The following is a 27,453-nucleotide window of genomic DNA, read 5'->3' on the forward strand; positions in this document are numbered from 1 at the left end:
GGGCTTAGGGATCCTTAGGGATGTTAGGTTCTTACGTCTCACCCTCTCATATATTTAGTTATCTAGTGCAGCTTGCTTAAACATACATACATTACATACAGTTACTCACCTGACATTAAATACATATTAATTTTAAACACACATTTCACAGTCCACTGACTAGCAAGCTGTACAGCCTTCTGAATCAAATGGTAAAACAATTAACAAAACTAATCGTTCTAAAACAAAGAAGCTAAGATTTTCAGATGACACATTATTGATTTTAAAGTAGATCGATGGTCACAAAATCGTGACGTCGTGAATAACTCTATTCTTCGGGTCCAAAATTGGCACTTAATGATACAAAAACTAAATATACGAGTATCAGATTTACGTTACCAAATGTTAAAAGTAGGGAATGTGACATCATGTTGAATGGAGGAAAACTTTTATTAATCAACCGGTTTTCCTAGGCATAATCTCATCATCAGGCTAGAAATTTTACTATTATACAATTACAAACTAAAAATATATCTAATAACTAACCTTAAATAATAATTAACCTTTTACTATTTAACATTACAATGGGACTTCATAACATCTCTTTCGGGGCTGCTGAGCTCAGCCGCTTATGCGGTTAAAAAGATCAGACATTTAACAAATGACTGATCTTTTTAACGCAATGAAAACTGAGCAAAAGAGCATAAGGGAGCTGTCAGAGCCATTTATAATCTACGTCGTTACGAATCTCTTAGGGAACTATTTAAAAAGATTAATACAGGGTGGCGCAATAGAACGTGCATATTTCGTCATCTCAATCCATATTCAGAACAATACATTCGCCTTGTAGAGATGTATTGGTAGGGGAGCCCACGATGCTAAATGGGGATTTACTCGAGCGTCGTGGAGACCTATTGGGTTGCAAAGCTTAGATGATAAGAAGAAAAAAATGTTATGTGATATATACCTTTTCATCGGTGGGGAAAGCGGCTATAGATGTTTAAATATGTAAAAAAAAACTGTTGCATGGACATACTCGAGCGCGTCAGATATTGATAGCATCAATGTCCTACGTATTTTTAATAATGTACGTATGTTAATCTGATCATTTGCATGATGGGGGTGGTTGTACGTAAGGGTTAAAAATGAAAAAAAAAAAATTAATCGAGCGCGTCAGTTTTTCTAAGGGGGTGTTAAGTGCACCAAAACAAAAGCTCTCATTCAATAATCTGACGATTTCGATCTGACGCAAACTTGCAGCTATTATTATAATGTGCAAAAAAAATCGCCATTTTGAAATACTCGAGCGCGTCAGATTAAGATATATATGGTTCATATTTATATTCTAAACGTACTGTCTCATAATCTGACGATTATCTAGAGGGATTTGCCTGATCTGACAAAAAAAATATTAGAAAAACGGTTCACCCTAAAGGCCATCCCTGCAATTTCATTCCTGGGCGCTTAAAATTGTACTTATGAGCTTGCTGAGTTCAAAGAAATAATATTTCTATGCGTTTGAGTTCTCCCAGCTCGAAAGTCTGATAGAAGTTTCATAGAACACTATTTTTGAAATTTTCAAACCCCAATAACTTTTGAATGGATCAAGCAATTTTCCCGCGGTTGACAGCGATCGACGCATTTTTTAAGCTCTAATTATTTAATTTCATCAAAACGATAATCCGATATGAAATGTCGAAGTTATGTGATAGAAACACTTTTTTCGGTTTTCTTTCGTTCACGATATCTCTCGAACGAATCAACCGATTTTGACCAGTTTGGTGGCGATCGACGTCGTTTTTCAAGCTTAAAGGTGGATTAGTTTTTTGATGGATAAAGCCGTTTAAAAGTTATTGCAAAAAAACACTTTCAAAAAAACAAATTGTTATTTTTTTAGATTTTTCAAAATTTCTCAAAATCTATCGGTCCGAATCGGTTCAAATTCACATGAAATCTAATTTTGAGGGAAACGCAGAGAAGGAAATGTAGGCATCACGCAGCTGCACGCGTTTATCGCACGAACTTTATCGACGAAATTTTGTTATTTCGGCTTGCGGAAATCGTCAGATTATATATTTTTCAATATACTTGAATTATTTCATTCAAAATAAAAAAAAAATTAGCTACGCTCGAGAATGTCAAGATGACGTTTTTTTTTTACAACTTTGCTGCCCTCCCCTCTCTTTACGTCACTCTCAAATTGTCAGATTAGTGGAATATACACTTTTTAGGATGTGATTAACTCACACTACCTTAATCTGACGCGCTCGTGAATGTCTGATGATCAATTTTTTTTTACTAATCTGATCCTGTATCCTTCACGGGCGGCCTTATATATGGGCCTCATATTTGGTGGAGGTACTTAACCGGGTACAAGGTATCCCCCTGTATATTAATCTGCCGCGCTTGAGTAAATCCCGAAATCCCCTCTTGGGCTCCCCTACTATATGTACGACTGTTCAAAAAGCGCGTCGCTTCCCGTCGAAGTGACTCATGGTTACTAAAACTCCATGATTGCCGTCTGCCGACTGCCACTATCCAACCACGCTCGGTTCCCCCCGCTCGCGCACTGTTAACTGTATACCCCGGGAAAAAAGATGAACAAACATGCACGTTCTATTGCGCCAGCCTGTAGTTCGTAATTCCTTTTTTCGTCTCAATTTTTTATACAATATAGTTATACGACCTTCCTTAAGTGTCGATCTTCGTATTAGACTTTGTTTTTTGTTGAAGTTTTAATTATAGCGCGACAAAATGTTGGAATAATATCCCTCCTCCGTTGAAAAATCTTCAAGTAAAATTAAATTTTCGTCGCAGTTATAAAAAACACATACTTTTACTCAAAAAATCTCACAATATATAGTTTTTAATCCGCCCAAAAATATTTATTTATCTATTTCTTAACAATTATTCTTATTTTTAATTTTATTTTATTTACTATATAAAATAAAATTAAAAACTTACACTGCTAAATTTTTTTATTTTTATTATTATATTTTTTTTTGTATGTTTCTGTGTGTGTGTTTTGTTAGGAGTAACTCTTATGTTTATGTTTAAATCGGAGATTTGTATAACATTTTAAAGTTTAAAGGTATTTTCCTTATCTCAGCTAACCGTGTTTCGCGTGCTTTACAGAATGTATGGTCAAATTAAGGTAAATTTAAAATTATGTTAATTTATAATTATCTTTTTTCTTCAAATATGTAAAAGCTATGTTAGTAAAAGACAATACAAAATACTATTTATAAGTATATATGTAATAAGTTTGAAAAGTATCTGTGTAGTGTACAGTAAGTAAAATAAGCAAGCCGTGGGTACTAAATAACTAAATACATGGGAAGCTGAGAACTAAGAACCTAACAACTGCGGATTCCTAAACTCTAAAACTTTAAACTTCTTTCTTTTTTTGACGGTCACAAGTGTTCATTAAGGTACCTAAATGAATAAATTACTTTTTCTTTTTTTCTTTCTTTCTTTCTACAGCTGGCTTCCCCTGAACTCCTTATCACGACACTCAAGAATCTGTTTAGTAAGTTTAGTAGTAGGTGTAATGCTATGTAGAGTGTATCATTGTATGGACAACTGACAAGTAGCCTCCAACACCAGGCACCAACCAAAGCCTATTCTTTCATTTAGATTTCGACGCTTTACCTGGGGCGTGTCGTTTAATCAACGTTACAATTTAAATGGAGCGTAGGTATACTAAACTTAGAGCTATCGACGCCTGTTCTGTTCCATTTGTTTTCTTTAGTCTGCTAACTGACTTGTGAGATAAATTCTCTCTATTCGATTCTCGGTGTATAATAATAAACGCCTGCTTTGTTACAACAATAACTAAGTATATTTCCAACACTTCTTATCCTTAAACAACCACACAGCTTACAATTTAACGTCCGTCTTCGTCAAGCGGATCGGTCCGAATAACCTCACTTATTTTAGATCGTATCAAGACTACCCTTCATTATGTTTGTCACTGTCGGTATCGAGTCAATCAACTAACTTACATCGAGTAAAACATATTAAACAAATACAATCATCAAATAATCTATACTGTAAATTATAAATATTAATTATAAACATAATAAAATTGTAAAGTAATAACATATCATCATAAATTCGTTACATCAAGTACAATCATCAAAATAAAGTAGCTTGTAAATTGAATATAAATATTATTTAAAAATAAACGTGATTTAAATAATAAATTTGTAAAATAATAACAAGTAATCTTAAATTCATTACATTCGGCCGTCCGACTACGTGCGATCTCCTGACGCACGGTATATAATCATGGTAAGGTTTTATAAATTCAAATAAGTACACTAACAAAATATTTTAGTTTCATGTGACCTAATTGTAACCTATCTAGACATTTGGTTTTTATCAATTATTCATTACATTCATATAATCATGGTAAGCTTTTATAAATTCAAATAAGTACACTAACAAAATATTTTAGTTTCATGTGACCTAATTGTAACGTATCTATACATTTGGTTTTTATCAATTATTCATTACATTCATATAATCATGGTAAGCTTTTATAAATTCAAATAAGTACACTAACAAAATATTTTAGTTTCATGTGACCTAATTGTAACGTATCTATACATTTGGTTTTTATCAATTATTCATTACATTCATATAATCATGGTAAGCTTTTATAAATTCAAATAAGTACACTATAAAATATTTTAGTTTCATGTGACCTAATTGTAACGTATCTATACATTTGGTTTTTATCAATTATTCATTACATTCGGCTATTATTTTCTTATTTTGGACGTTGAGGGGAGAAGCTGGAAGACTGCTTGCGTTTCTTCTTTGATCACTTTTTGTGTCTCTTAGACTTAGTTGCTGCTTTGGTGGACGATCGTGAACGCTTTCTCTGAAGTTCGTCATTACGAGTAGGCGAGCCTTCGGGAGTCATCGCTTCATCAGTATTCATACCTCAAGAATAAAATATCATTTTATCATGTTAGTATATCAATTCATTGTCTAAACGTACTGAAACTATATGGATATTTTTAAAACATTTCAAAATTAAGTATTTGACTGAAAACAAAATACAATAATGATCCTTTAACGTTGAAGCGCCCTAAGGGGCACGAAGTATTCTATAGGCATACTTAACTTCTTATTTCAGCACGTTTTTCTTCTTCTAGGTACACATGACCTCTACTCCAACATACTACACGCTCACAGAGACATACATAGCCTCGAGTATCTAAAGCACACATGGCTCGATAGGCATACATAGCCTCTAGTAGCTGAAGCACACTTGGCTTCCTATTGTAGGCACACATAACCTCTAACAACTGAGCACACATGGCTCGATAGGCATACATAGCCCCTAGTAGCTGAAGCACACTTGGCTTCCTATTGTAGACTTAGTTGCTGCTTTGGAGGACGATCGTGAACGCTTTCTCTGAAGTTCGTCATTACGAGTAGGCGAGCCTTCGGGAGTCATCGCTTCATCAGTATTCATACCTCAAAAATAAAATATCATTTTATCATGTTAGTATATCAATTCATTGTCTAAACGTACTGAAACTATATGGATATTTTTAAAACATTTCAAAATTAAGTATTTAAAGAAATAAACTTCATTTATTTGAAATTAATCCTTGACTGAAAACAAAATACAATAATGATCCTTTAACGTTGAAGCGCCCTAAGGGGCACGAAGTATTCTATAGGCATACTTAACTTCTTATTTCAGCACGTTTTTCTTCTTCTAGGTACACATGACCTCTACTCCAACATACTACACGCTCACAGAGACATACATAGCCTCGAGTATCTAAAGCACACATGGCTCGATAGGCATACATAGCCTCTAGTAGCTGAAGCACACTTGGCTTCCTATTGTAGGCACACATAACCTCTAACAACTGAGCACACATGGCTCGATAGGCATACATAGCCTCTAGTAGCTGAAGCACACTTGGCTTCCTATTGTAGGCACACATAACCTCTAACAACTGAGCACACATGGCTCGATAGGCATACATAGCCTCTAGTAGCTGAAGCACACTTGGCTTCCTATTGTAGGCACACATAACCTCTAACAACTGAGCACACATGGCTCGATAGGCATACATAGCCCCTCGTAGCTGAAGCACACTTGGCTTCCTATTGTAGGTACACATAACCTCTCACGACTAAGCACACATGGCTCGATAGGCATACATAGCCCCTAGTAGCTGAAGCACACTTGGCTTCCTATTGTAGGTACACATAACCTCTAACGACTAAGCGCACGTGGCTCGATAGGCATACATAGCCTCTAGTAGCTAAATTACACTTGGTTTCCTATTGTAGGCACACATAACCTCTAACTAATAAGCACATATGGCTTGCTATTGTAGGCACACATAGCCTCTAACTCAAATCAAAATTTATTTATTCAATTTAGATACGACTTAGGGTATGCTTATGAATATCAAAAACGTTTACAAAATTCGCGAAAGAGCAAAACTATGCCATTCGTTCGCCAAACTAAGAGGAGGCCTTGTTCTAAGGAGAACGGGCAAGAAACTCAGCAAGTTTTACCCTCCCTCTATCTACATACAATAATTCAAAGGAAAATGTCATAAACTACAACGTCATTTAAGTTACATAAGTAAAAAAAATTAAATACAAATCTGTTCTGTGATTTACCACATTCACCATTACATACATGTTCACAACACTTCCAAGATTACAAAACAAATTATAACAATATAATTAGAACTATTTCCAAGCGTTTTCATCTTCTAGATAGTCATTAACTGTGTAACGTAATTATAGGTGTTTGTGAAGAAAAAAAAAATCTTCAAAAATATCCGCAATCTCTGAGCTTCTTATCATCTACCTTTAAAAATAATGAATTATTAAGGGATTTAAGGTTTTCCAGTTTCTCTATAAACTATGATATTCCAAGTAGTTTTAATTTTATTACTTGAATTCTTAATTTTCTTACGTATATGCAAGGCCTTTTTATATTTACAGACTTTTCTAAAAGTTTTGGAATAATTTCTGACATATTTTATAAACACTGCGTTGTGATTATATTTTTTTTGAATGCATATAATTCATATAGCCTATTCCTACTCTTATAAATACCACTCGTGGCCCAGTCATCAAACTTGATATTTTTGTTGCACTTTGCAGTCTAATGGGTAAACTAAATCAAACTCATTTTGAATAACATTTAAAAAAAATCTTTTGCATTGACTCTCCGAATTATTTAGAATTGAGTAATCTAACAACACAGCACAAACCTTGGAATTAACGTTATGCCTAAAACTTTCAATGCGACTTTTTGTGAAGGGTTGATATTTAACGTGCTTGCCTTAATCTAATATTTTATCAGAGAAGCCAACTATCAGACCACAATGGTCAGAAGTAAGGTTTGTTATTACTGATTTAGAAACACATTTGTCACTCAAAAATATGTTATCTAAACAAGTCGCTGAATGGGAGGTGATTCTAGTTGGTTCAGAGAATTGGTTTACAAAATTCAAACATTTAAAAATTGAAATAAATCTAGTGCTTACTGAAGTACTTTCAAGTATGTTTAGGTTAAGGTCTCCGTAAATATACATCTTCCATTACTGACTCAAATTTGTAGTAATCCCCGGAAGTGGGCCTGTACACGCATACTATAACATAATTCTCCAGTTCTACACAAGATAATTCAATAACACATTCAATTGATAGACTTACAATATCCTTACGATCTTTGTATTTGACACTACTATTTACTAATATTAATGAACCTCCACGAATAGTATACATATAATATACATACACAATTGGAAGTTGTCAATGACAACAGTTTCATAACTTCTTAGCTAATGTTCTGTCATGTAAATAACTTAAATTTCGCGACTTTTTGTAAACAGTTCTAATTCTAATTAATTGCCAGCCAAACCTTGTACATTTTGATAAACAATTCTTAATAAAACTGGCTTGGCTTTTGTCTTAGGTCCTAGTTTAAATTTGTAAAAAGTACATTTTTCGTGGCAGTTTTACTATGTGTCACGGATACCTTTTTATTATAATCACAATCATATTTCTTTATCAATTTGACAGTTTCTTTAAAATTATATGCTATAACAGCTTAGCAATTTGTTCTTTTTTATTTTATAAGAAAGATACAATGTATATCTTTGGTCAGTGTAAATTTAGTATTTAGTAGTTTAATAAGAAACTTGTTTCAATCAAAATATAAAAAAATACGTCACTATGAAGACATGTCAGATGGTGCATAAATTGATTTAAATTATAAATCTGTCGATTAAATTTATAATCTTGCATATAGAAAGAACACAGTGTTATTTTACATTTTTTTTTTCTGCCAAACTCCAAAAGTTAGTGATTGTTTGAGTAATGTGGGTTTTTTTATTCCCCATACTGTCAACACACAATAATATTAATTAAGAGCTGCTACCTACACAATGATAATTTAATATTTTATCTACAATCCCTTGGTAAGACATTCCAGGTAAACAAATAATGACATTTTGAGGTAACTCATACCCCAGTAACTGTCCCAGCCCATGCCCTAAGGCCTAACCTATCTGAAAATATGTAGGTATTATTATTTCTTTGAGTGTTTGAACTGCTTGTAGGATAAAACTCTGGCACGTGGGACTTTGGTGATGAATTATCTCTATTCAGCTGTGAAGGAACTTGGTCATTATAAATTAACTTATTACCTTGCTCAACAGCACAAGTACAATGCTTACTGGTGAGAGATGCATACCTCTCAGTACTATAATTACATAAATCAATGATGTCATGCCTTGCAGATACTTGGTAATCTATTTTTTTTTAACATGACATGATGATTATGACATTATTATTTATACATTGCTCCAGTTGATTAATTTTAATATTTAATTGTTTACGCTTATGCTCACATATGAACATTGACTTTCAATTACATTTTCTTTACAAGTTTTCCATTTCTGTTTTAATAATGTATGTTGTTGTCTTAGTAATAAGTGATGTTTCAAATAATTTTTCCTTTTAATTAATTTGTTGGTTTTTTTTTTTAATAAATTTACTAAGCCGGACATAATTTTTTTAAATTATTTTCCTACTTGTGAATAGGGAACCGATTGGGTATGACTTATTGCACCCACAGATCAATATTGTTACATAGTTCATTTACAATACCTGGATCACAGCTTTTTAACTTACTGAACAAGCTCTGAGAGGCATTAGCTTCTATGGCAACCTTATTTTCAAGTATTTGGACAGTTTTATGTGCCTCTGACAAAGTTAATTCCAAGTCACTGGTGCAATTCAAAGCCTGTTCCTGAGTATCATAGCACTGTTTATAAGAGTCAATCCTGTAAATGCACACACTGATCCACAATATCTGAATATTTCATATGTATTTCAGATAGTTCACATTTAAGTTCACTGTTTTTCCTAACAATATTCTGAATTCCCGTTCACTGTCCTCGCGTTCTTGCAGCAATCTATTATTGAGATCCTGCAATTTCTTCTGCTCCAACAAAGCCTGTTTCAGTCTCATTTCAATATCTGTAGTTGTGGCTTTGCGAGTCATTATTTGTGGTGTTATTGTTTTCTAGACTTAGATTGGGTCTTATGCCACTTCTGAATTGAGATAAATTCTCTCTATTCGATTCTCGGTGTATAATAATAAACGCCTGCTTTGTTACAACAATAACTAAGTATATTTCCAACACTTCTTATCCTTAAACAACCACACAGCTTACAATTTAACGTCCGTCTTCGTCAAGCGGATCGGTCCGAATAACCTCACTTATTTTAGATCGTATCAAGACTACCCTTCATTATGTTTGTCACTGTCGGTATCGAGTCAATCAACTAACTTACATCGAGTAAAACATATTAAACAAATACAATCATCAAATAATCTATACTGTAAATTATAAATATTAATTATAAACATAATAAAATTGTAAAGTAATAACATATCATCATAAATTCGTTACATCAAGTACAATCATCAAAATAAAGTAGCTTGTAAATTGAATATAAATATTATTTAAAAATAAACGTGATTTAAATAATAAATTTGTAAAATAATAACAAGTAATCTTAAATTCATTACACTTGGTATAATAAATATTGATGCAATATGGGTGTCGTCAGTGAGGACAGGTGACTGAAGCCGCCGCTGACCATCTGCTATTTAATATAATATCAGCATGCGGGGCAATTAAAATCAAGTCACGCAATAACCTGCAAGTTTTGAACACGATACTGAGATCGCGCATATACAATGATGATAATACCTGAATTTTAAAGCGATAAGATAGCGCCAAAGTTTTATAAGCGCGGGTGAATGTCATGAACACAACTTTCGCCATGTTACCGACCCGCTTGTGTCTTCTGCTATGTTGTCTCCTTGTGAGAGCTCGCTCCGACCGCTATCACGCCGCGGCACCCGAGCACGGCGTACCGGCTTACGCCGCCGAGGTCGCCGGCGAAGCTGAAAACACTGCCGACTATTGGGCGGCAGAGGCGCGAGCTGGCATCGAGGACAGGATGCACCAAGGGTACTCTGGGGATACTAGAGCCGCTCGTAATGTCATCATGTTCTTGGGGGACGGCATGTCGGTGCCGACGATAACCGCTGCGCGCACTCTGCTCGGTCAGCGCGCTGGAAGGACCGGTGAAGAAGCGCAATTGTCATTTGAAAAGTTCCCCACTGTCGGTCTCAGTAAGGTAAAACCTTGAGTTTTTGATGGTTTAGTGAGAGATCTAATTGTTATAAGCGTGTGAGCTTCCTCAATAAAATTTGCTTTTAGACGTACTGCACGGACGCGCAGATCGCGGACTCGGCGTGCTCGGCGACGGCGTACCTCTGCGGCACCAAAGCAAACGAAGGCACTTTAGGCGTCACGGGTGCTGTACGCCGGCGGGATTGCGCTGCTTCTCAGGTCCCCAGCTCTCGCCTCACTTCCATCGCCGCCTGGGCGCTCGCCGACGGCAGAGACGCGGGTGAGACAGCGCAACAAGTCCGTTGCAAAAATGTATTTTCTTATGATTGTAAATAAATTTATCAAATAAATTATTTATGATCAATGTAGAACTCTTTCCTATATGTGAAGGTATTGTGACGACAGCACGAGTAACACACGCCTCCCCGGCTGGTGCGTACGCACGCTCCGCCAACCGCGACTGGGAGAGCGACACTGACGTCACCATGGACAACGTCGACTCGACTCAGTGTCCCGACATTGCTGCGCAGCTCGTAAACGAGGAGCCAGGAAAACTCTTTAAGGTATTACTCCGTCATTAAATACATAATGAAATAGTACATATGGTTATCTATCACATAAAAATATTACCCACAATTTTAGATTATATTAGGAGGAGGAAGACGCGAGTTTCTACCGTCCAGTGTAGTGGACGAAGAAGGAACCAGGGGTAGAAGAAGCGACAACCGCAATTTGATTGAGGAGTGGCAAGCCGATAAGAGGAGTCGTAACGAGACCTTCCGCTATGTGTGGAACCGTGAGCAGCTCTTGGAGGCGCGCGAGCATGGTCCAGAATATCTGCTCGGGCTTTTCGAAGGCAGCCACATGCAATATCACATGGAGGCTGACAATCGCACAGAACCTACGCTAGCCGAGCTGACGGAGACTGCGATCCGATTGCTTTCGCGGAATCAGCGAGGATTCTTTTTATTTGTGGAGAGTGGCCGTATCGACCACGCTCATCATGAAAACCAACCCGAGCTGGCATTGGACGAGACCCTAGCGTTGAGCGCCGCCGTCCAGCGCGCCACCGAGCTTCTGTCAGCCGAGCGGGACTTACTCGTGGTGACGGCCGATCACGCGCACGTCATGGCCTTCAACGGATACAGCGCCCGTGGCAACGACGTCTTAGGACCGTCCGGGACGCGAGATGCGGATGGCGTGCGCTACATGACTCTGTCTTACGCCAACGGGCCGGGCCACCGCGCATACGGAACGCGACCACGAAGCGATGTCACCCTCGAGCAGAACTACCGTTAGTCACCAGAATTTCTATTTCGACGTACGAGGTAATATAACGATTTGTAATTACTTTTTTCGTATGAAGGGTCGACGCGATGGATGTCGCACGTGGATGTTCCACTGTCGTCGGAAACACACGGCGGCGACGACGTCGGTGTGTTCGCGCGAGGACCTCAGCACGGCCTATTCGGGGGCGTCTATGAGCAAAGCCGACTTCCGCATCTCATGGCCTACGCCACATGCCTGGGACCAGAGCCACACGCCTGCAGCAGAGCGATAACTAACGCCGCGTCTGCAGCGCTGCTCACTTGTGCCGCTTTACTGCTCGCGTCATGCCGTGGGGCAAATTGAGTACCGTGTATTCCATGAACTGAGTATTTTTAAAGGGACTTATAAGAGGATGCGATTGATGAAAATTTAGGTCAAATAAGTAAAAAATATAACTTTTCTTTTCTTTGATGTTATGGAGTAGGTACGTTCCAGGCTTAAGCTGAATCCTCTAAATACCTACATCCAATTGGGCTCTTTTCAGCTAGCTAATAAAACCTCAGTCAACTGCCTACATTGATGTCTACAGTGAAATGAAAACGTGATCGTCTATGTCCAGTGTCCACCTAAATTTTTTTTAACATTGAACAATTGCCGTCTTGAATTACTGATTTATCGATAAAGGATTGCAATTGGGTACAGAAGGCTTCTAATAATCTATCGATCTCTTACTGTCAGATAAATATGTGTAATAGCACCATCAATGCTTCACTGTTCTTTTATCACTAACAGCCGGTAGGTACCTGTATTTCAAAAATGTTTCATGTTCTATATATCTATGAGATACTTACATAAATTCGCGATAAGTCCTGCTTTTGAATTTCGATATCCCGACCTTATCAGATCAAACAATAAATGTTTACGATACATAATTATTTAAATTTTATTGCTATTACTCGATAAGCATTATCCACGTTAATCTATTATAATCTATAATGTAACATTTTGTTTTTGGTGTGCCACTTTTATAAAAAAATATTAAATACGAATTAGCGGATAGCGTCTGAATGTATTTATTCGAATGTGGACCACCTGACTAAAGATTCACTCAAGTATGCTGAAAAAGAAATAGACACGGCGTAGAAATTGTGACCGAAGTGATGTCAAAATCTAACGTTGAGAATTTCAATGCAAACTATGTCATGCTTGTTGTATATAAAGTCGCACTTTAGTCCACTCAAGGAGATAAGTTTGGACTTCTTGGATTCAATCCATTGCGTTGTAAGAATAAACAGTAACACTGAGTAGGCTTATCTATTTTGTCCGTTACTCCGCATTCATCAAACATAATATCTAAGTATTTCTTTTTGTGTGAGGTGTTGGTCTCCTTTTGATAAAAGTTGAACGTCTGGTGGTAAAAATTATTTATAATCTAGGATAACCCTGGATTATAGGTATTTATATTATATACATATATTTATTATATTTCATATTAATAAAATAAGTATGATAACAAAACCAAACAACATAAATGAGACAGGATAAAGAAAATAAAAAGCAATTAAAACCACGTGGTACATGTATTCAATACGCGTAAGCGCTTAGATAGCCTCCAGTCGCAATATCAACGTGCAGGACTTATAAATAGGCACTTAAGACTTATTCATTCTTATATTAATATTATGATTAAGCACACGTGCCGATGGTTATCACCCCGTCGCAAGAGTAGGGACTTACTGTTATCTAAAAAGGTGATAGCTGAGAATATCAATTGGGTATTATGTTAACAATGCTTACGAGTAGATAATAAAGGTTTGACTGCAAGATAAGTACCTACCTACTTACGCTTTCCTAATAAAGTTTCTGTCTTGAGTTAAATAATATGTAAAGAAAAAATACGTATAATAAATAAGGTGCGTCTCTTGCTTGTGTACGACCGAGACTGGAAAGTGAATGCAACTCACAGTAATTCTGTGCATCCTTTTCTAATACTGTCGAGACTTTATCTTGATTTTCGCAACGGTGGGGGCAGAATATTCCCAGAACTGTGAAACTTATTTCAATACAGTAAAATAAACGTCTTCAGTATTTGGTGGCCTTTGTACACAGGAGTAGGTGACGTCACCGCAAGAAGCCGCACTTAGTATACAGTCTACGAAAGACTAGAACATCACGAAAACTCTACATTTTGACATACAATGTCAAAACACTCTCAACATACGATCGCTTAATATAATTGAATTACATGAATCCCTATCAAACATCAAATACGACATAATAGGTCTGTCTGAAATAAGGCATATGGGAGACAGAATAGAAGAGTATGACGATTTTATATTATGCTACACTGGACAAACGCCTAGCCTGTATGGTGTAGGCTCTTTAATAAAAAAATGCTTCAAAACTAACATAGAGAGCTACATTCACCTATCAGAAAGAGTCGCTATTTTAAAATTGGTATTCGAAGATACGCGGTTGTCAATTATACAAGTTTATGCCCCTACTAAAAAATCTAGCAAGAACGAGATTGACAATTTCTACTCTACAATGCCTAAAGACATAATAGAATTGAAGGAGAAATTAAGAGACTTCATGGATTATACCGACAAACTTAACACGAAGGATAAATACTACAAATTCATAGAAGTTCTAACAGCAAAATCAACCAGAAATACATTAATAGAACCGGAAAATGGACTACCCAGGCTATCAGATACGACAAAGAGTCTTTTAACAAACAGACATAAACTAATTAGTGAACCAAATAAAACAAAGCAAATTAGAAGAAAAATTACTGAAATTACCAAACAAATAAACACAAACATGCGAAAAGACAGGGAAAAATACAGGCTCGAAAAGTTTGAAACATGTACAAAACATGTATCCTAAAAACAGGAGGTGCTAAGAAAGCAATCAATCAACTAACAGAAAAGCGAGATTGGATACCCAATATGAAAACCATATGTGGCAAAATTTGACCAGATAACCAGATATAAACAGATTAGCAACAAATTTCATTAAAAATTTATAAGCAAGCCAACATACTCTTCAGTCAACAGATCAACCAACCTTTAATTCTAAAGAATTTCACTATACATTTAGTTCAACTAAATTTAAAATAGGCATCTTGGTAGATATGCATAATTATAAATATACAAAAAGAAATGTTTTTAGCAAATAACTGATGAGCGAAGTAATGCTGCCATGTCGCCAAAGGATGTCGTACTATAAAGCTACTATGTACCACGACAATCATATCACTTATTAATTCATATTGTGTTTTTACAAAACACAACTTACGTCACTGTATTCGTGAGACTTAAGATTTTGCGCGCATAAGGGTTAGGAAGCTGCGCGATTTTCGAAAGTTGGTTAGGGTGATCCGTTTAGGTCAGAGGAGTAAAAAATAGTGATTGACAGCTTTTTCTTAGTGTTCCTAACATTAAACGCAAGTTTTAGTTCTTCAGTATTGTAAACTTGATTTTAACTTTATTATAAACGACAAACAAAGAAAAATTATGAGCACTAATATATTTGATTTACACTTTATAACTTAAAAAAACTGTCTAATGATGTTTGTCTTTTGGCTCCTCCTTGCCGAACTCTTTCTCCCACATGGCTACAAATTCCTTCTTACGTTCCTCGCGCCGCTTGAAGTATTCAGGGTACTGCGCCTTTTCCAGGGGATGCCAGTAGTCGAGTACCCAGTCGGGAGGAGTCACTACACGGGCATATGCAACACCACCCGGACTCAAAGGAACTGAAATAAATAAATTATATATGAACTATAAATTCTACTCTTGTACATACACTATCAATATTTTAATGTGTTGAATTGTTGCAAAACATTTGCAAAAGTATACTTTGGTTGTGCCAGATGACAGAATGACATAATGCCAAACTAACCCAAGTGCAGTACGCTCTTTGGTTTAATTATCCTGTTGTCTTGAGACTGCATTTTCTGGCATTATAGAGCTGTTGCTTTTGTACAATGACAGAAAATGGCAGTCCAGTCAGTACGACTATTATATTATTATCTCAATCAGAAGGATATTTGTTCTTCTGCTTCTGGTTTTATACACAAGTGGGGTTGCCATCCGTCCGGGTCTGTCCTAGTTTGGAAGACGTCCGGGCTAGAGTAAATTGTAGACCTGGTTTTCGATCAGATCCTGTTGCCAAAATTTATGTAAATAAAAGCTATGCTTTAGGTATTTCACCGCAAGCAAGAGGCTTCCCTAGTAGCCAAATTAATGTAAGACTGACATCAGATCTTGGCTACTAGGGTTACAATTAAAGTTTCCTTCTATCAAGTACAGAGTAAAATATATTTTAATCAAGATGTAATTGAATGAAAAAAGTATTGAAATGTCCGGGGTGAAAGCTCCAAAATCCGGGGAACTTACGTGTCCAGTCCTGAGCAGCAGGTTTTTCAGATGGCAGGCCTATATACAAGTAATATGTCTAGATAATTGTGTTAAGAAAACTTACACTTTTTCGGTATAGGATGTATGATTGCAAAAAGAGAGTCTTCTTCTTCTTGGAGGCGTTTGTTAAATTCACGCTGGTCTTGCAGAGCAGCAATTTTGTCAAATCTCTCCCTTAGCAATACTGCTTGGAAACGGAATACATGTCTAAAAATATAGTAATGTTGCTATACATGGGCTCTGTTCTAGGCACTATATTATACTATGACATAACAATAAGTAATTATCAAGCTACTATATTTATACTTTCTAAATTTAAAAGACCTTCTATTTAAATTGAATGAATATGATTTTTAAACGTGTCTTCCAAGTACAAAAGATTACATATTAATAAATACTACTAGTAATATGTACTTACTAGTATGTAATACAATAATGAAATGTTAATATTTTTTGCCACTTTGATTTACTCTACTTCACTTTATACAATATTTATTTAAATTACCTCTTAAATTATGCAGGGTAAATCATTATCAGGAAGAACATGACCATTTGCATTAGCAATTTTCAATATTTTTGGAGATCATAACTGCAAATGTATTTGGTGAATTGCAGCATTTATAGGTTGTATACAACTGAAGTTTTGGAGAGAAATTACTTAAGGAACGAAGAAGGCTTACCGTCTATCATAGTACGACTCCAAATTACGTATGGCTCGTTTATATAGGTTACATAACTTTTGTGTTTGTGTTTTGATACCCAGCGGTAGGGTCGCCATCTCGCCAAAGCCCTATTTTAAATAAATAATATTTTAAAAATCTGATTGCCCATTAACTATGTATTAAGTATTTAATAAATAAGGATTTCTCGTTTGCAATTCGGGTACTTACTAGTTACTACTTATTTTTTGTTAGTTACAAATAACAGCTGACACTGACAAATGTTGGTGACAGTTTTTGATATTGACAAATGAAAAATAGCATTTGATTGATTATATACTTCATTACGAATTGAGTAACCTGTGGTAATCAAATCTTCGACAAAAAAATTTGTTCTATGCAATTTGAAATTCATCGCATGCCCCCATCGTGACCCATTCTTCTATCAAATAAATTTTTAATCACAATATTGGCTCTTAACTTTGTATTTTCGATATTTTTAATGATTGAATGTGTTTTTGTGCCTGCAATCCCCGTTTAAGGTTGAAATTGTTTAGTGTTATTTTCACAATAACTCGAAAACGGTAAAAGTAAGCAAAACTGTTCAAATTAAAATTTGTAGATTAGTATCTACTAAAAGCCAAATCTTTGGATAATCTATTTTAATTATATAAAATCATTCTTTGACTTTTATTCGGCCATAATTAACCAGGTAAGGCAGTTCAGGGATTAAAATAGTAATTAAAACCTTTTATTTAAAGGCGTATTTAATTGTTTAAAAGCAATACCACAATTTTAAAGTTTTACACAAAAATTTGAACGCTTAAGTACACGTTAAATTATATAATTTTAATTTAGATTCCGGCTGCGCACTTACCACCGCCTGGCAGTGCTAGTGTCCATGGGCAGCGGTATAACTTAATATCAGGTGAGCCTCCTGCCAGACTGCTTCTTGTAACTTAAAAGAAAGGATGCTCTCTGGTTTTACAATCATGATCGTCTTGTCGGACAATCAGGGGTCAGGGAAGAAGAGCTTGGTACCCAATTCAGACAGCGTTGGGCAACTATTGGCGCGAAATCAATTATAATTAAAAAAATAACCTTCAGTCCTTCATAAGTTCCGTACACTCAAAAGCTGTCGTGTTAAATTACTTATAATCTACGATAACTAAATCCTAAACAGAAACTTATTTCTAACACAAATTTTAGAGCTTGGAGTTTACGCATCATATCTCTGAAATTGTATCAGAATCACGAGGTAAGTTGTTACTGCGCCAAAAATCTGTAAAGTAAGCATATAATATATTACTTATTTCATAGTTTATTTAGAAAAATGGAATGTTTAAAAATAAACAAACAGATATATTGTACGTCTTAAAGATAAGTTCTGGACAAGAGGGAACGTATCCGAGAGATATTGTTGTATTTTGATGTACATATTTAATCGGTTTCCTGCACAACAGCTACAATAACTTTTTTCAACGCTAGACGTAAATGCAATTCCAGTTGCAAACCTAAACCAAACAACCAACAATATATCTTTAGAACATTATCAGACATTAATGTCAATAAATCGGCTTGCGATTTCATCCACTCGCATAAGCTACATAATCTAACGTTTAAAAAAAATCAGGTGAACTTTTAGGTTATTCACGAGAAGATTTTTTATTTCGGAGAGAAGTGAGCTTACTACAGTAATCTTAATTTTATCATTTTCTTACAGATGCAACGAGCGGACGTCCTAGGGTGCAAAACCCCATAGGTGAGTAACATACTGATTGCAACGACAGTTGTCGCGAGAAAAGGTCAAGACGTCCGCCCAGCATCGGAACTCGGCCGCTGCACGCCGCCCGAAGCAGCCGACACACCAGCTCCGCCGTGCGACGACCCTGCACATACGTGTAGATGACCCAACGGTCTGACGTAGACATTTAAAGTTAACCTTCGAGGATCACCTCCGTTATGGTGTAGTGGCAGGGCTCCACGACGACCAGGATACGCAAAACGTGTGTCGCACACCACAGGAACTGTAGCACTAGAAAGTGTATGCGGTGCACCGACACGACTATAACATAAATGATAGAGATAAGTTTAAAGAGGCTTAGGTGCGACCGGGGGAAGGATCGGCTGCTTACTGATCTCCATTATGAAGAAATAGGGTGTAACGATGAGGTGCATCAGTGTGGATATCAGCAGCAGCGCTAAAGGCAGTCCGTAGGCGGCATCCAGTCGGTGTAAAGCTTCGCATAGTGCGCCTTGCAACACTGCAAGCCGTTCCAAAGCTTCACCCGCCGGTACCGCCAGTAATTGTCCGCCTCCACCGCGATCTAAATTGAAATTTTAATTGCAGTCCTCTTTAAGCTTCAGTTCCGTAAGAGATTAAAATCCAGCATTTAAACGTAACGGTAAAGGTGTAAAAAACCTCTTCGAACGATGAGGTGGTTTCGCCTGGACGGAGGCGCGCTATTGCGCCGGCTTCGCGCACGCACATGGAACGCAAACACGTTCAGCGCCCCCTGATCGTGGGACTTTTCTACTGGGAAGTAGTTTCCTGTTCAGCAATGTTTTCATTTTGTAATACCGATTTCACAATGTAGTCGATTTGCTGTTCTGTTATATAAGAAGAGTATGTATACCGGGTCGGCAGAGATGGTCGGCCGTGAGCGCCAGCGCATCATTGAGGGCTCGGAAACGAGCACGCACCGACAGCGCCGTGAAGGCAAACTGCAACTCCAGAACGATAACGACGAACCACAATAGGTAGAATCCACAGTAGTTGCGCACTATCTCCCCTGTGAAGCGCATAACTGAATAATTAAGTATTTCGAAATAGCCGACCAGTACGCGACCGACGCTCACTCACAGTGCCTGTCAATCTTCTTGGCTTGGAGAGCGTAAAAGCAGAAATCGTCGGCAACGAGCAGAGTAAAAAAGATGAGTATAGCGAGCACAACGCCGCTCACACGCCGCTCTCGCGCTCGCGAGAAATGCGCCCCGATGCTTTCGTCCACCTGCAACATAAAACCATTTCAAGGATAGGTGACTACGGAGACAGTGCGTGTAGTATACGTACATCGGCGATTGTGTCCATAAAAGCGATTATGATACGCATCCGCTCGGGCGCATGGTATACGGCAGCTGCCGCTGTTAGAGTCACCACCAACACGTCGCATGCAGAAACCAGCTGCGCCGTTTGCGATGCCATGCGCGGTGACGCCGCCGTTCCCGCACGCAGCTCTGCGCACAGCCCACACACCGTGCCGGCCACTACGACACCACATCGCGCTCGATATAGACACTTTAGTCACTTCCAGTACTTCTTAGAACTAGACTAACCGAGTGTGGTGACCAGTATATAACTGTAGAGGGAGGCTGCGGGAGAAACCCGCACAGCCCAAGATTCGCCGCGTGCCTCGAACCGCAGCGGTGCCAAACCGAACACGCGCGATATCTACAACAACGGCACGCTCTTTTCAGCCCAGAAATCTTATTTTCTGGGTTATTATAAGAGATTTCCGATTACGTACCCGCAAAATGAAGGCATGTGCTCCTCCGACAGTACACTCCCCCACGGCGTGGTATTCTCTCGGCCCTTCAGGTGGAAAAGTAAACGATGCCTGGGTTTCGGCTTCTGCGTACATAATGTGAATACGTAAAAATACTAGTAATAAAAGAGTCGAGTTACACGTAGTAATAGCCTCAGCAATAACAGCTGATGCTTAGAGTCTCGAGTTTTGAAATGTTTGATTGCTGCTCATCCACACCTGTTTTATAACTTTATTTCCCATTTATAAACTTCGTTCGCTTCCCTTTTATACGATATCTTTAACAAGTTTATTCGTTACAACTTAATAATTAAAAACATTTGATATCTATGAATTATGGATATTATATCTCTTTGACGTACTTATTTGTATAATGACATGTGCCATGATAACATCGACGCTCACCCCTATAATTTAGTTATATTCCCAACATTTACTTCGTGTAAACACAAAAACAAATCAGTTTACTAAATGTACGCCACATTATCGACTTTATCGTAATCATAATTAATAGCTTAAAATTGTGTTAAATCCTTTGCGTCATGATCCTTATGCATTGGCTTGGTTATATTTGAAATTAAAAAAACAACTACTCATTCTTAATTATAAAATCTATTTATTTATTTTAAAAAGGCACATTAAGGCACATTAACAAACAGTTATAAAGATCGCACGAAATACAAAAGCAATACATGCATGCATCAATGACAAGTGTGCACATTTGTGCAACATTTAGAGGCAAATATTACAATGATAAAAGAGAAAAAAATGTGCAATATCAAATAAAGAAAATAAAATAGATTTAGAAATACAAACATGCACTTTGCAATCGTTTTTATTAGTGACGGTTCAAGAGTGGAGCAGCTAGCAAGAGCTGCAGCATCTAACACTTGAAGACTCAAAACGTTGTTTGTATGTTTGCTTAAATGTATAAGTGTGTCTAAGAAGTAGGCCCTCTATTTAAAAGGAAATCATAAAATATTTAAAAAAAAGGGGGGGGGGCAAAGTAGTATCGATATGATCCAGAAACATAAAAGCTTAATGCAACAAATAAAATTATGATTGAGGTTGACGTTACCGTGTATGTTATTTTTACAGTGGTTAACTATAATCATAATGATGTTTCGTGTCACCCACTGGCTTTCCTACGAAAATCGACGATAATAATAATTACATGTTTCACATTAATTCTCTTGTACACGAATAATATTTTATCTAGACACAAATGTTCATTTTGTTCAGCATGGCGACCTCAATTGTACATTCAGAACTTTTGATAATACCTTGAAATAAAATTGACTGTACGTTTTATTAGTAATAAAACTGAAAATAAATAAACCAGATCAGTCTATGATTAACGATTTCTAGGCATTATCAATGATGCTATTATGAAATACCTTCAATCACAACAATCACAATCTAAAAGATTTCAGGTCGATAATTGAGTTTTAATTAATGAATAATAAAAACTTATTTACCCATGTTTATCGGATCGTTCACCAAAAGCAACGTTATTCCAAGTAATGAAAGGCAATACTGGCGAGAGCACAGAGCGCTACAACTGGCGTAGAGAATTCACGATGGCCGACTGCGCTGCATCCGGAAGGCGTAGGCTTCTTAACACGGGATATTTCGATGCAATATCATATTACAATGATATCAATAAAATCTTAGATTTTTATTAAGTTATTATTTCATCAATTATAGCATGCAATTATTTCCTGCAAAGGTATTTTCGATTATTTTCAGAAGCTTAATCATACGCCTACCACAAGAATACGGCAATATTGTGTTTGCAATATTTTGCTAGATATCGCTCAGCTACTTGAAATTAATCGTAATATTTTGATTTTAGAAATGGTGAGATCTTTACGATGTTTTCTAGAGGAGCCAGAGGTGCATAGTAGGGTCCCGACTCCCGACTTGAGACCTCAGACGAGAAATAAATATGGGATCTACTCCATTTGGCTCCATTACGGATACATAATCTAAATATTAAATCGTACATTTCCACACTTTGTAATTGTATGTATTACAAAGCGGCCAATCTTCGGTCGGGAAAAAGTGCTTTCCGAGACGAGGTAGTACTAAGACGCGTAAATGTCGCAGCCAACTAGCTTAATCAGCCGTTCAATTAACAGCCTAGCCGTTAAACTAAGGGCCAGTTGATAAAACAGCTAGGCAAATGATTGGATCGATCACGTTTCATTTATACTTGCTTAGCCTGTTGACTGTTAATTTAAACATAATTAGAAACTATTCAAACTGTCAATATGGCGTCGGAGTATGGCTGCGACGGACAGATAGTATCTTTCATTCACAGCTTGCCATTCTGCGGCTCTCGTTCATCAATCGCCAGTTCACATAGTTCTCCTAGTTGTTTACCTTCACTTTAAAGCAGTTTGTTTTGTGTGTCGACAACGATCGGGCTCCGTTCAGATTATGGTGAGATAATTTTTACAAATGTTTTCAAGATTTTACGTGAAATATTTTTGTTGCTTTGTTAATATTTCTAAGCTTGTAATTACAAAAGCTTAAGGTTCTGTAGAGACTCTTTTAAGTATCAATTTCGCAAAAGTAAGTTTTAAACGAAAATGTGTGAAATGAATTAATGTTGTAAATGAGTTGAAATAGGAAGTTCATTTATTGAGTAATTAAATGGTCCATTTTTTAGAGGAATTAAATACATGAATTTGACAGAGAAAGCAAATAGATTATTGTTAAAACCTTCTGTTTTAAAGTTTATATAGTTCAGATTGATTTAGTGTTTTTCACTGACTTCCTTTGAATTTATTACAATATTGACCGTTGTTTCTTATCATACTCATATAAATATATATAATATAATATAAACTTATATTATATACATAATATAAGTTTTTATTGAAATGCATGCCATTCAAAGATTCCATGTGGATTCCTTGTAATATCTGAGCGAGAGGAAAGAAAATAAGTTAGAGATAAAATGTGCTCATCAGTTATGTATTAATAGACTCCGCTTTATCGATTTCAATAGCTAATTATTTGACTCCTGGTTCATTACACTTACACAAGAATCTGACAGCTTCTTTTCGACTAATCATTTTTTATCGCATACGCTTGCTTGCTATTTGCTCGATTGATAAATTTGGATGACTGGTAAAAATGTTATTTAAAATTAAGTTTAACTTTCAAGTTCTTTCAATACTTAAGATAACAATATGAAGGAATGACTTCCCACAGACGTGCCTCTCATCAGAATACCGAATGCTGTGATTGCACAAGGCTGATCTAACTCGCCGATAATATACCAAACTGAAATATTTATATAACCCTTTCTGTTACTAAATGTAGTAATCAGTATTAATTGCTTAATTAAGTATTTAAAACTTGTAAAATTGTAATAATATTTTCGACCTTTCGCATCGTAACAAACTGAAGAACTTATTGTAAATCGTCGAGATTTCGCACAGAGCAAACCAAAACTAGATCCGACAAATGAGTTACGTAAGGCACGCAGTGCGACCTTTCCTCCACATTAGCAGCACATCTCACTTCTAACATACGCCTGAACAAGGTCAACTGTTCTTTTACGCCCAAACCCGAAAACATATCAAATAATCCATATTTGACCATCTGAGGCAGACCTCTTAATCCAAATATTGATAAAACTGTGCCAATAACCAATCGACGGACGGTAATAGCCATCTGTGGATACAAGCTATTCATGGTATCTCGGATCGGTGTATGTGGATAGACCTTTGTATGAAAATGACAGTTCAACTGTGCCAATATCTTATCTTAATATTTTAACTTACACTAGTTTTTTTTAAATAACCAAAAAGCTATTTGATATGTTTTAAACATATATATTTTAATATTATTTGTACGGTTTTATTAACTTTATTTGGTTTATATTAATTATCAAATATGAGTGTAAAGAGCGATGAGATTGTATTCTATCCGTCGCAAATATGATGAAATATATATTCGTTATGAATTACTGATACTTTGTAATTATGCATATGAAATATTTTTAATAATTGAATGATAAAACTAAGCAGTTGTAGGCGAATGGAGGAGTGGAGACAATGCCTCAGTGGGAGGGTTAAAATGTGCGGAAGTTGGTGGGAGGCTAACACACGTTTTGCCTCCTTCTAATAATAGGATAAAAAAAGACAAAAAGAAAGAAATCTCATAAAATGTTTGGTATAAGGATACCACTTTATCTTTGGGTTTTGAGACTTTGAAATGTCTGAATTACTATAATAAGCTCCATTTAATAGATAATAAACTCAATGAAATACAATAAGTGTGATATACAAGTAGCTGCAGCATTAGGAGCGGGTGTATCGGTGAGTATCAGCGGTCGAGCGATCGGGTTGCGTACACGAGCCGCTGCTCAAGCGGGCCAAGGTCCAGATGAAAGTGATAGGAGCCGGTCAAGGGCGGCTTTGCACTTTCGCTGAGCTCACACACCGCTCCGTAATGCTCTAGCCGACAAATCATGTACATTGATTAAAAATATTTCTATCGAATACGAGTCAAATCACAAAAATACATGCGCTATTGGTACTTCAAAGAAAAAGTAAAAGTACTTTAGCCTTCTCACTGCCAAAGGATTTCACACAAATATGTAATAAATTGCGCTAACCGACTAAATGTGTGATCCCAGAGATATTTATAAACAAATTGTTAAACGTTATTAAATCATTTAATCCAACTTAATAATAAACACGATTTTCATTAAACTGTTCAAAGTATAAGACGTAGCAATCATGATCTGATGTCATCGTGCGAGAGATCTATCGATAATAATGTATGATGATGCGTAATATCGACCCGAAGTGCGGAAACCTCTAGATCATTGATGCGAACAGGATCTTCCTGCGAAACGTTTATTTGTGGGTATACAATAACTTATTACTAATGAATATCTCGTTTGTACCTTGTCTCAAAAGGCTTCACAGATAGCGCACACATTATGTAACGCAAACATTGTTTGTGACTTTGAAAATTTGTATTATTATCAAAGATAAGTACGCAGTGAAGCGGCATTGGATCTTTTGAAGACCACCTCGTGTATTGTCCTCGATACGGAAGAGTGACGTCAGCTTTAAGTTCACATTCCGACCGTGGCGCCTCGGACAATGCCTTCAAACATTCAATTGCCCTTTAACAATGGGCTAAAACCTCTGGTCTAAACGAAATATTGATGGTTTCAGATGTTAGCAGCGACGTTATTATTATGCTCGGTGGCGCTGAGCGCTGTGCGCGCTGAAGCAGATGCCACGACGACAGAACCGCCGCCGCCGCGACCCTACGCCTTCTCGTACACGGCGGGACGCTATCCCGGACATACAGACCGACAGCATGCCGAGGTCAGCGATGGCAGTGGCGTTGTAAGAGGTGCTTGCTCTTTGTAGTTAGTTAATTATATATATTAACCCTATATTCCACTCTCCAATCTTTGCCTTTTGTATCCAGCCCGTGTATTGGAGAATATCTGCCCGGAAAAGTATGATTTAATGGACGCTAAATATTAAGAGTTTAAGAGCATCTCTCGACCTAAAACCCGTTCTGATGATGTCGTCGTATATTCGATTCATTTGAATAAATTCTTGCGTCCAGTTTTCGGCACAAGAGTGACCTTTTCAATCCTTGCTTTATAAAGATTATCTATATCAAAAGATTCTATTGATATTGATATTCAACTATTTCTGGCTAGATTGTATTTTATAACAAGATATAATTTCTTTTTAACTTATTACTTACTCATAATTTAATTACTAATATTATACATAAATACATTACTATTGTAGTGAAGGTTGACGCTTCGGTGGACATAAAAATCATACCTAACGCTTCCATTCCATCGTCGCGACGCATTAAATTCATTTATATAATAAAAAAGAGTAAAACACTATTGATATAATATTAGTAAATAATTATGTGACCTAGCTTTGCTTCTAATGTCAGGTACATTTTCGTACGTGGATCCGGCGCAACGTGTTCGGACCGTGGACTACGTGGCCGACCGACAGGGATTTCACCCAGTGCTGAGTGATCCCCTACCCGCCCTGCCCCAAGACTCCGAGGCCGTGGCCGCCGCCAAAGACCGGCATCTCTCTCTCTACGCTCGCATCGCCGAGGAACACGCAACTCACCCGCATCCTGACGGTAAATGCTAACCTATTTCTATATTCTCATGCATTACGTAATCCAATAAATAAGGAAATATTAGTTATAAGATTATTATGTGTTGTGTTCATTTACTCAAAATGTATAAATTTCAGAGTCGTACGTGCCGCGGCAATCCGCAGCGGTTTCGGCGGCGGCAGCGCGACACGCGTCGTTGTTCCGCGTCATCGCCGAGCAACACGCGCGCATCGCTGCCGAACGAGACGCGCTCCAGCAGGAAGAACAGCTGGAATAGCTCGACCTAAGACTCCGTCTATTCCATAATGTCTTTAAAACCGTAACAAAATAAACGAAACATACATGTGTTCATAAAAATTTCTAAACAGAATTGATTAATTTGTACTTAACACGTATTTTGTTTCGTTTCGTGTCAATAGCATAGCGGTGACTATCGGTAACTGGGCAAAGAAACGTAAATCAAGTACTCATTAGACATGTAATAAGTATGTCTTTCTTAAATCTATTAATTTTTATGGATCATAATTTGTGGTTAGTGTACTAAGTGTGAAACTTGTATACACCTTTACATAGTTAATTGATTGCGAATCTCTGGCAATAAATTGATGTTTATCTGTTATGACTCTTAACAAACAAAATTACATCTAGAAGTCCACGATGAAAATATATGTAAATAGAATTATTTATTTCTCCCAATGTTACCATTTCATACTTTTATATTTTTATACGT

General features: G+C 36.8%; 4 protein-coding genes across 4 annotated transcripts; 2 read left to right on the plus strand and 2 right to left on the minus strand.

Moving 5' to 3' along the window:
- The first annotated feature begins 10,311 nt into the window (after positions 1–10,311).
- LOC110998382 (membrane-bound alkaline phosphatase) lies at positions 10,312–12,889 on the plus strand. The gene is made up of 5 exons (XM_022267022.2): positions 10,312–10,692; positions 10,776–10,968; positions 11,079–11,251; positions 11,331–11,982; positions 12,055–12,889. Exons 1-5 carry the CDS (start codon positions 10,315–10,317, stop codon positions 12,318–12,320), a joined length of 1,662 nt encoding a protein of 553 aa, XP_022122714.2. The 5' UTR covers positions 10,312–10,314; the 3' UTR covers positions 12,321–12,889.
- A 2,584-nt stretch (positions 12,890–15,473) lies between these two features.
- On the minus strand, positions 15,474–17,340 carry LOC110998391 (NADH dehydrogenase [ubiquinone] 1 beta subcomplex subunit 9-like). Its single transcript, XM_022267044.2, has 4 exons — positions 17,272–17,340; positions 17,062–17,171; positions 16,446–16,588; positions 15,474–15,717 (listed from the first exon to the last, which is right to left on the minus strand). Exons 2-4 carry the CDS (start codon positions 17,157–17,159, stop codon positions 15,524–15,526), a joined length of 435 nt encoding a protein of 144 aa, XP_022122736.1. The 5' UTR covers positions 17,160–17,171; positions 17,272–17,340; the 3' UTR covers positions 15,474–15,523.
- Positions 17,341–17,907: 567 nt separating this feature from the next.
- On the minus strand, positions 17,908–22,160 carry LOC110998448 (gustatory receptor for sugar taste 43a-like). The gene is made up of 11 exons (XM_045631220.1): positions 22,064–22,160; positions 20,568–20,671; positions 20,377–20,491; positions 20,114–20,307; positions 19,904–20,051; positions 19,677–19,832; positions 19,463–19,591; positions 19,176–19,367; positions 18,996–19,105; positions 18,762–18,929; positions 17,908–18,322 (listed from the first exon to the last, which is right to left on the minus strand). Exons 1-11 carry the CDS (start codon positions 22,065–22,067, stop codon positions 18,260–18,262), a joined length of 1,383 nt encoding a protein of 460 aa, XP_045487176.1. The 5' UTR covers positions 22,068–22,160; the 3' UTR covers positions 17,908–18,259.
- Positions 22,161–22,881: 721 nt separating this feature from the next.
- On the plus strand, positions 22,882–27,342 carry LOC110998440 (cuticle protein 16.8). The gene is made up of 4 exons (XM_022267100.2): positions 22,882–23,030; positions 25,790–25,973; positions 26,544–26,744; positions 26,861–27,342. Exons 1-4 carry the CDS (start codon positions 23,028–23,030, stop codon positions 26,998–27,000), a joined length of 528 nt encoding a protein of 175 aa, XP_022122792.2. The 5' UTR covers positions 22,882–23,027; the 3' UTR covers positions 27,001–27,342.
- Positions 27,343–27,453: the final 111 nt, after the last annotated feature.

The sequence above is a fragment of the Pieris rapae genome, chromosome 14 (genome assembly GCF_905147795.1).
Source record: "Pieris rapae chromosome 14, ilPieRapa1.1, whole genome shotgun sequence".
Classification (NCBI taxonomy): domain Eukaryota; kingdom Metazoa; phylum Arthropoda; class Insecta; order Lepidoptera; family Pieridae; genus Pieris; species Pieris rapae.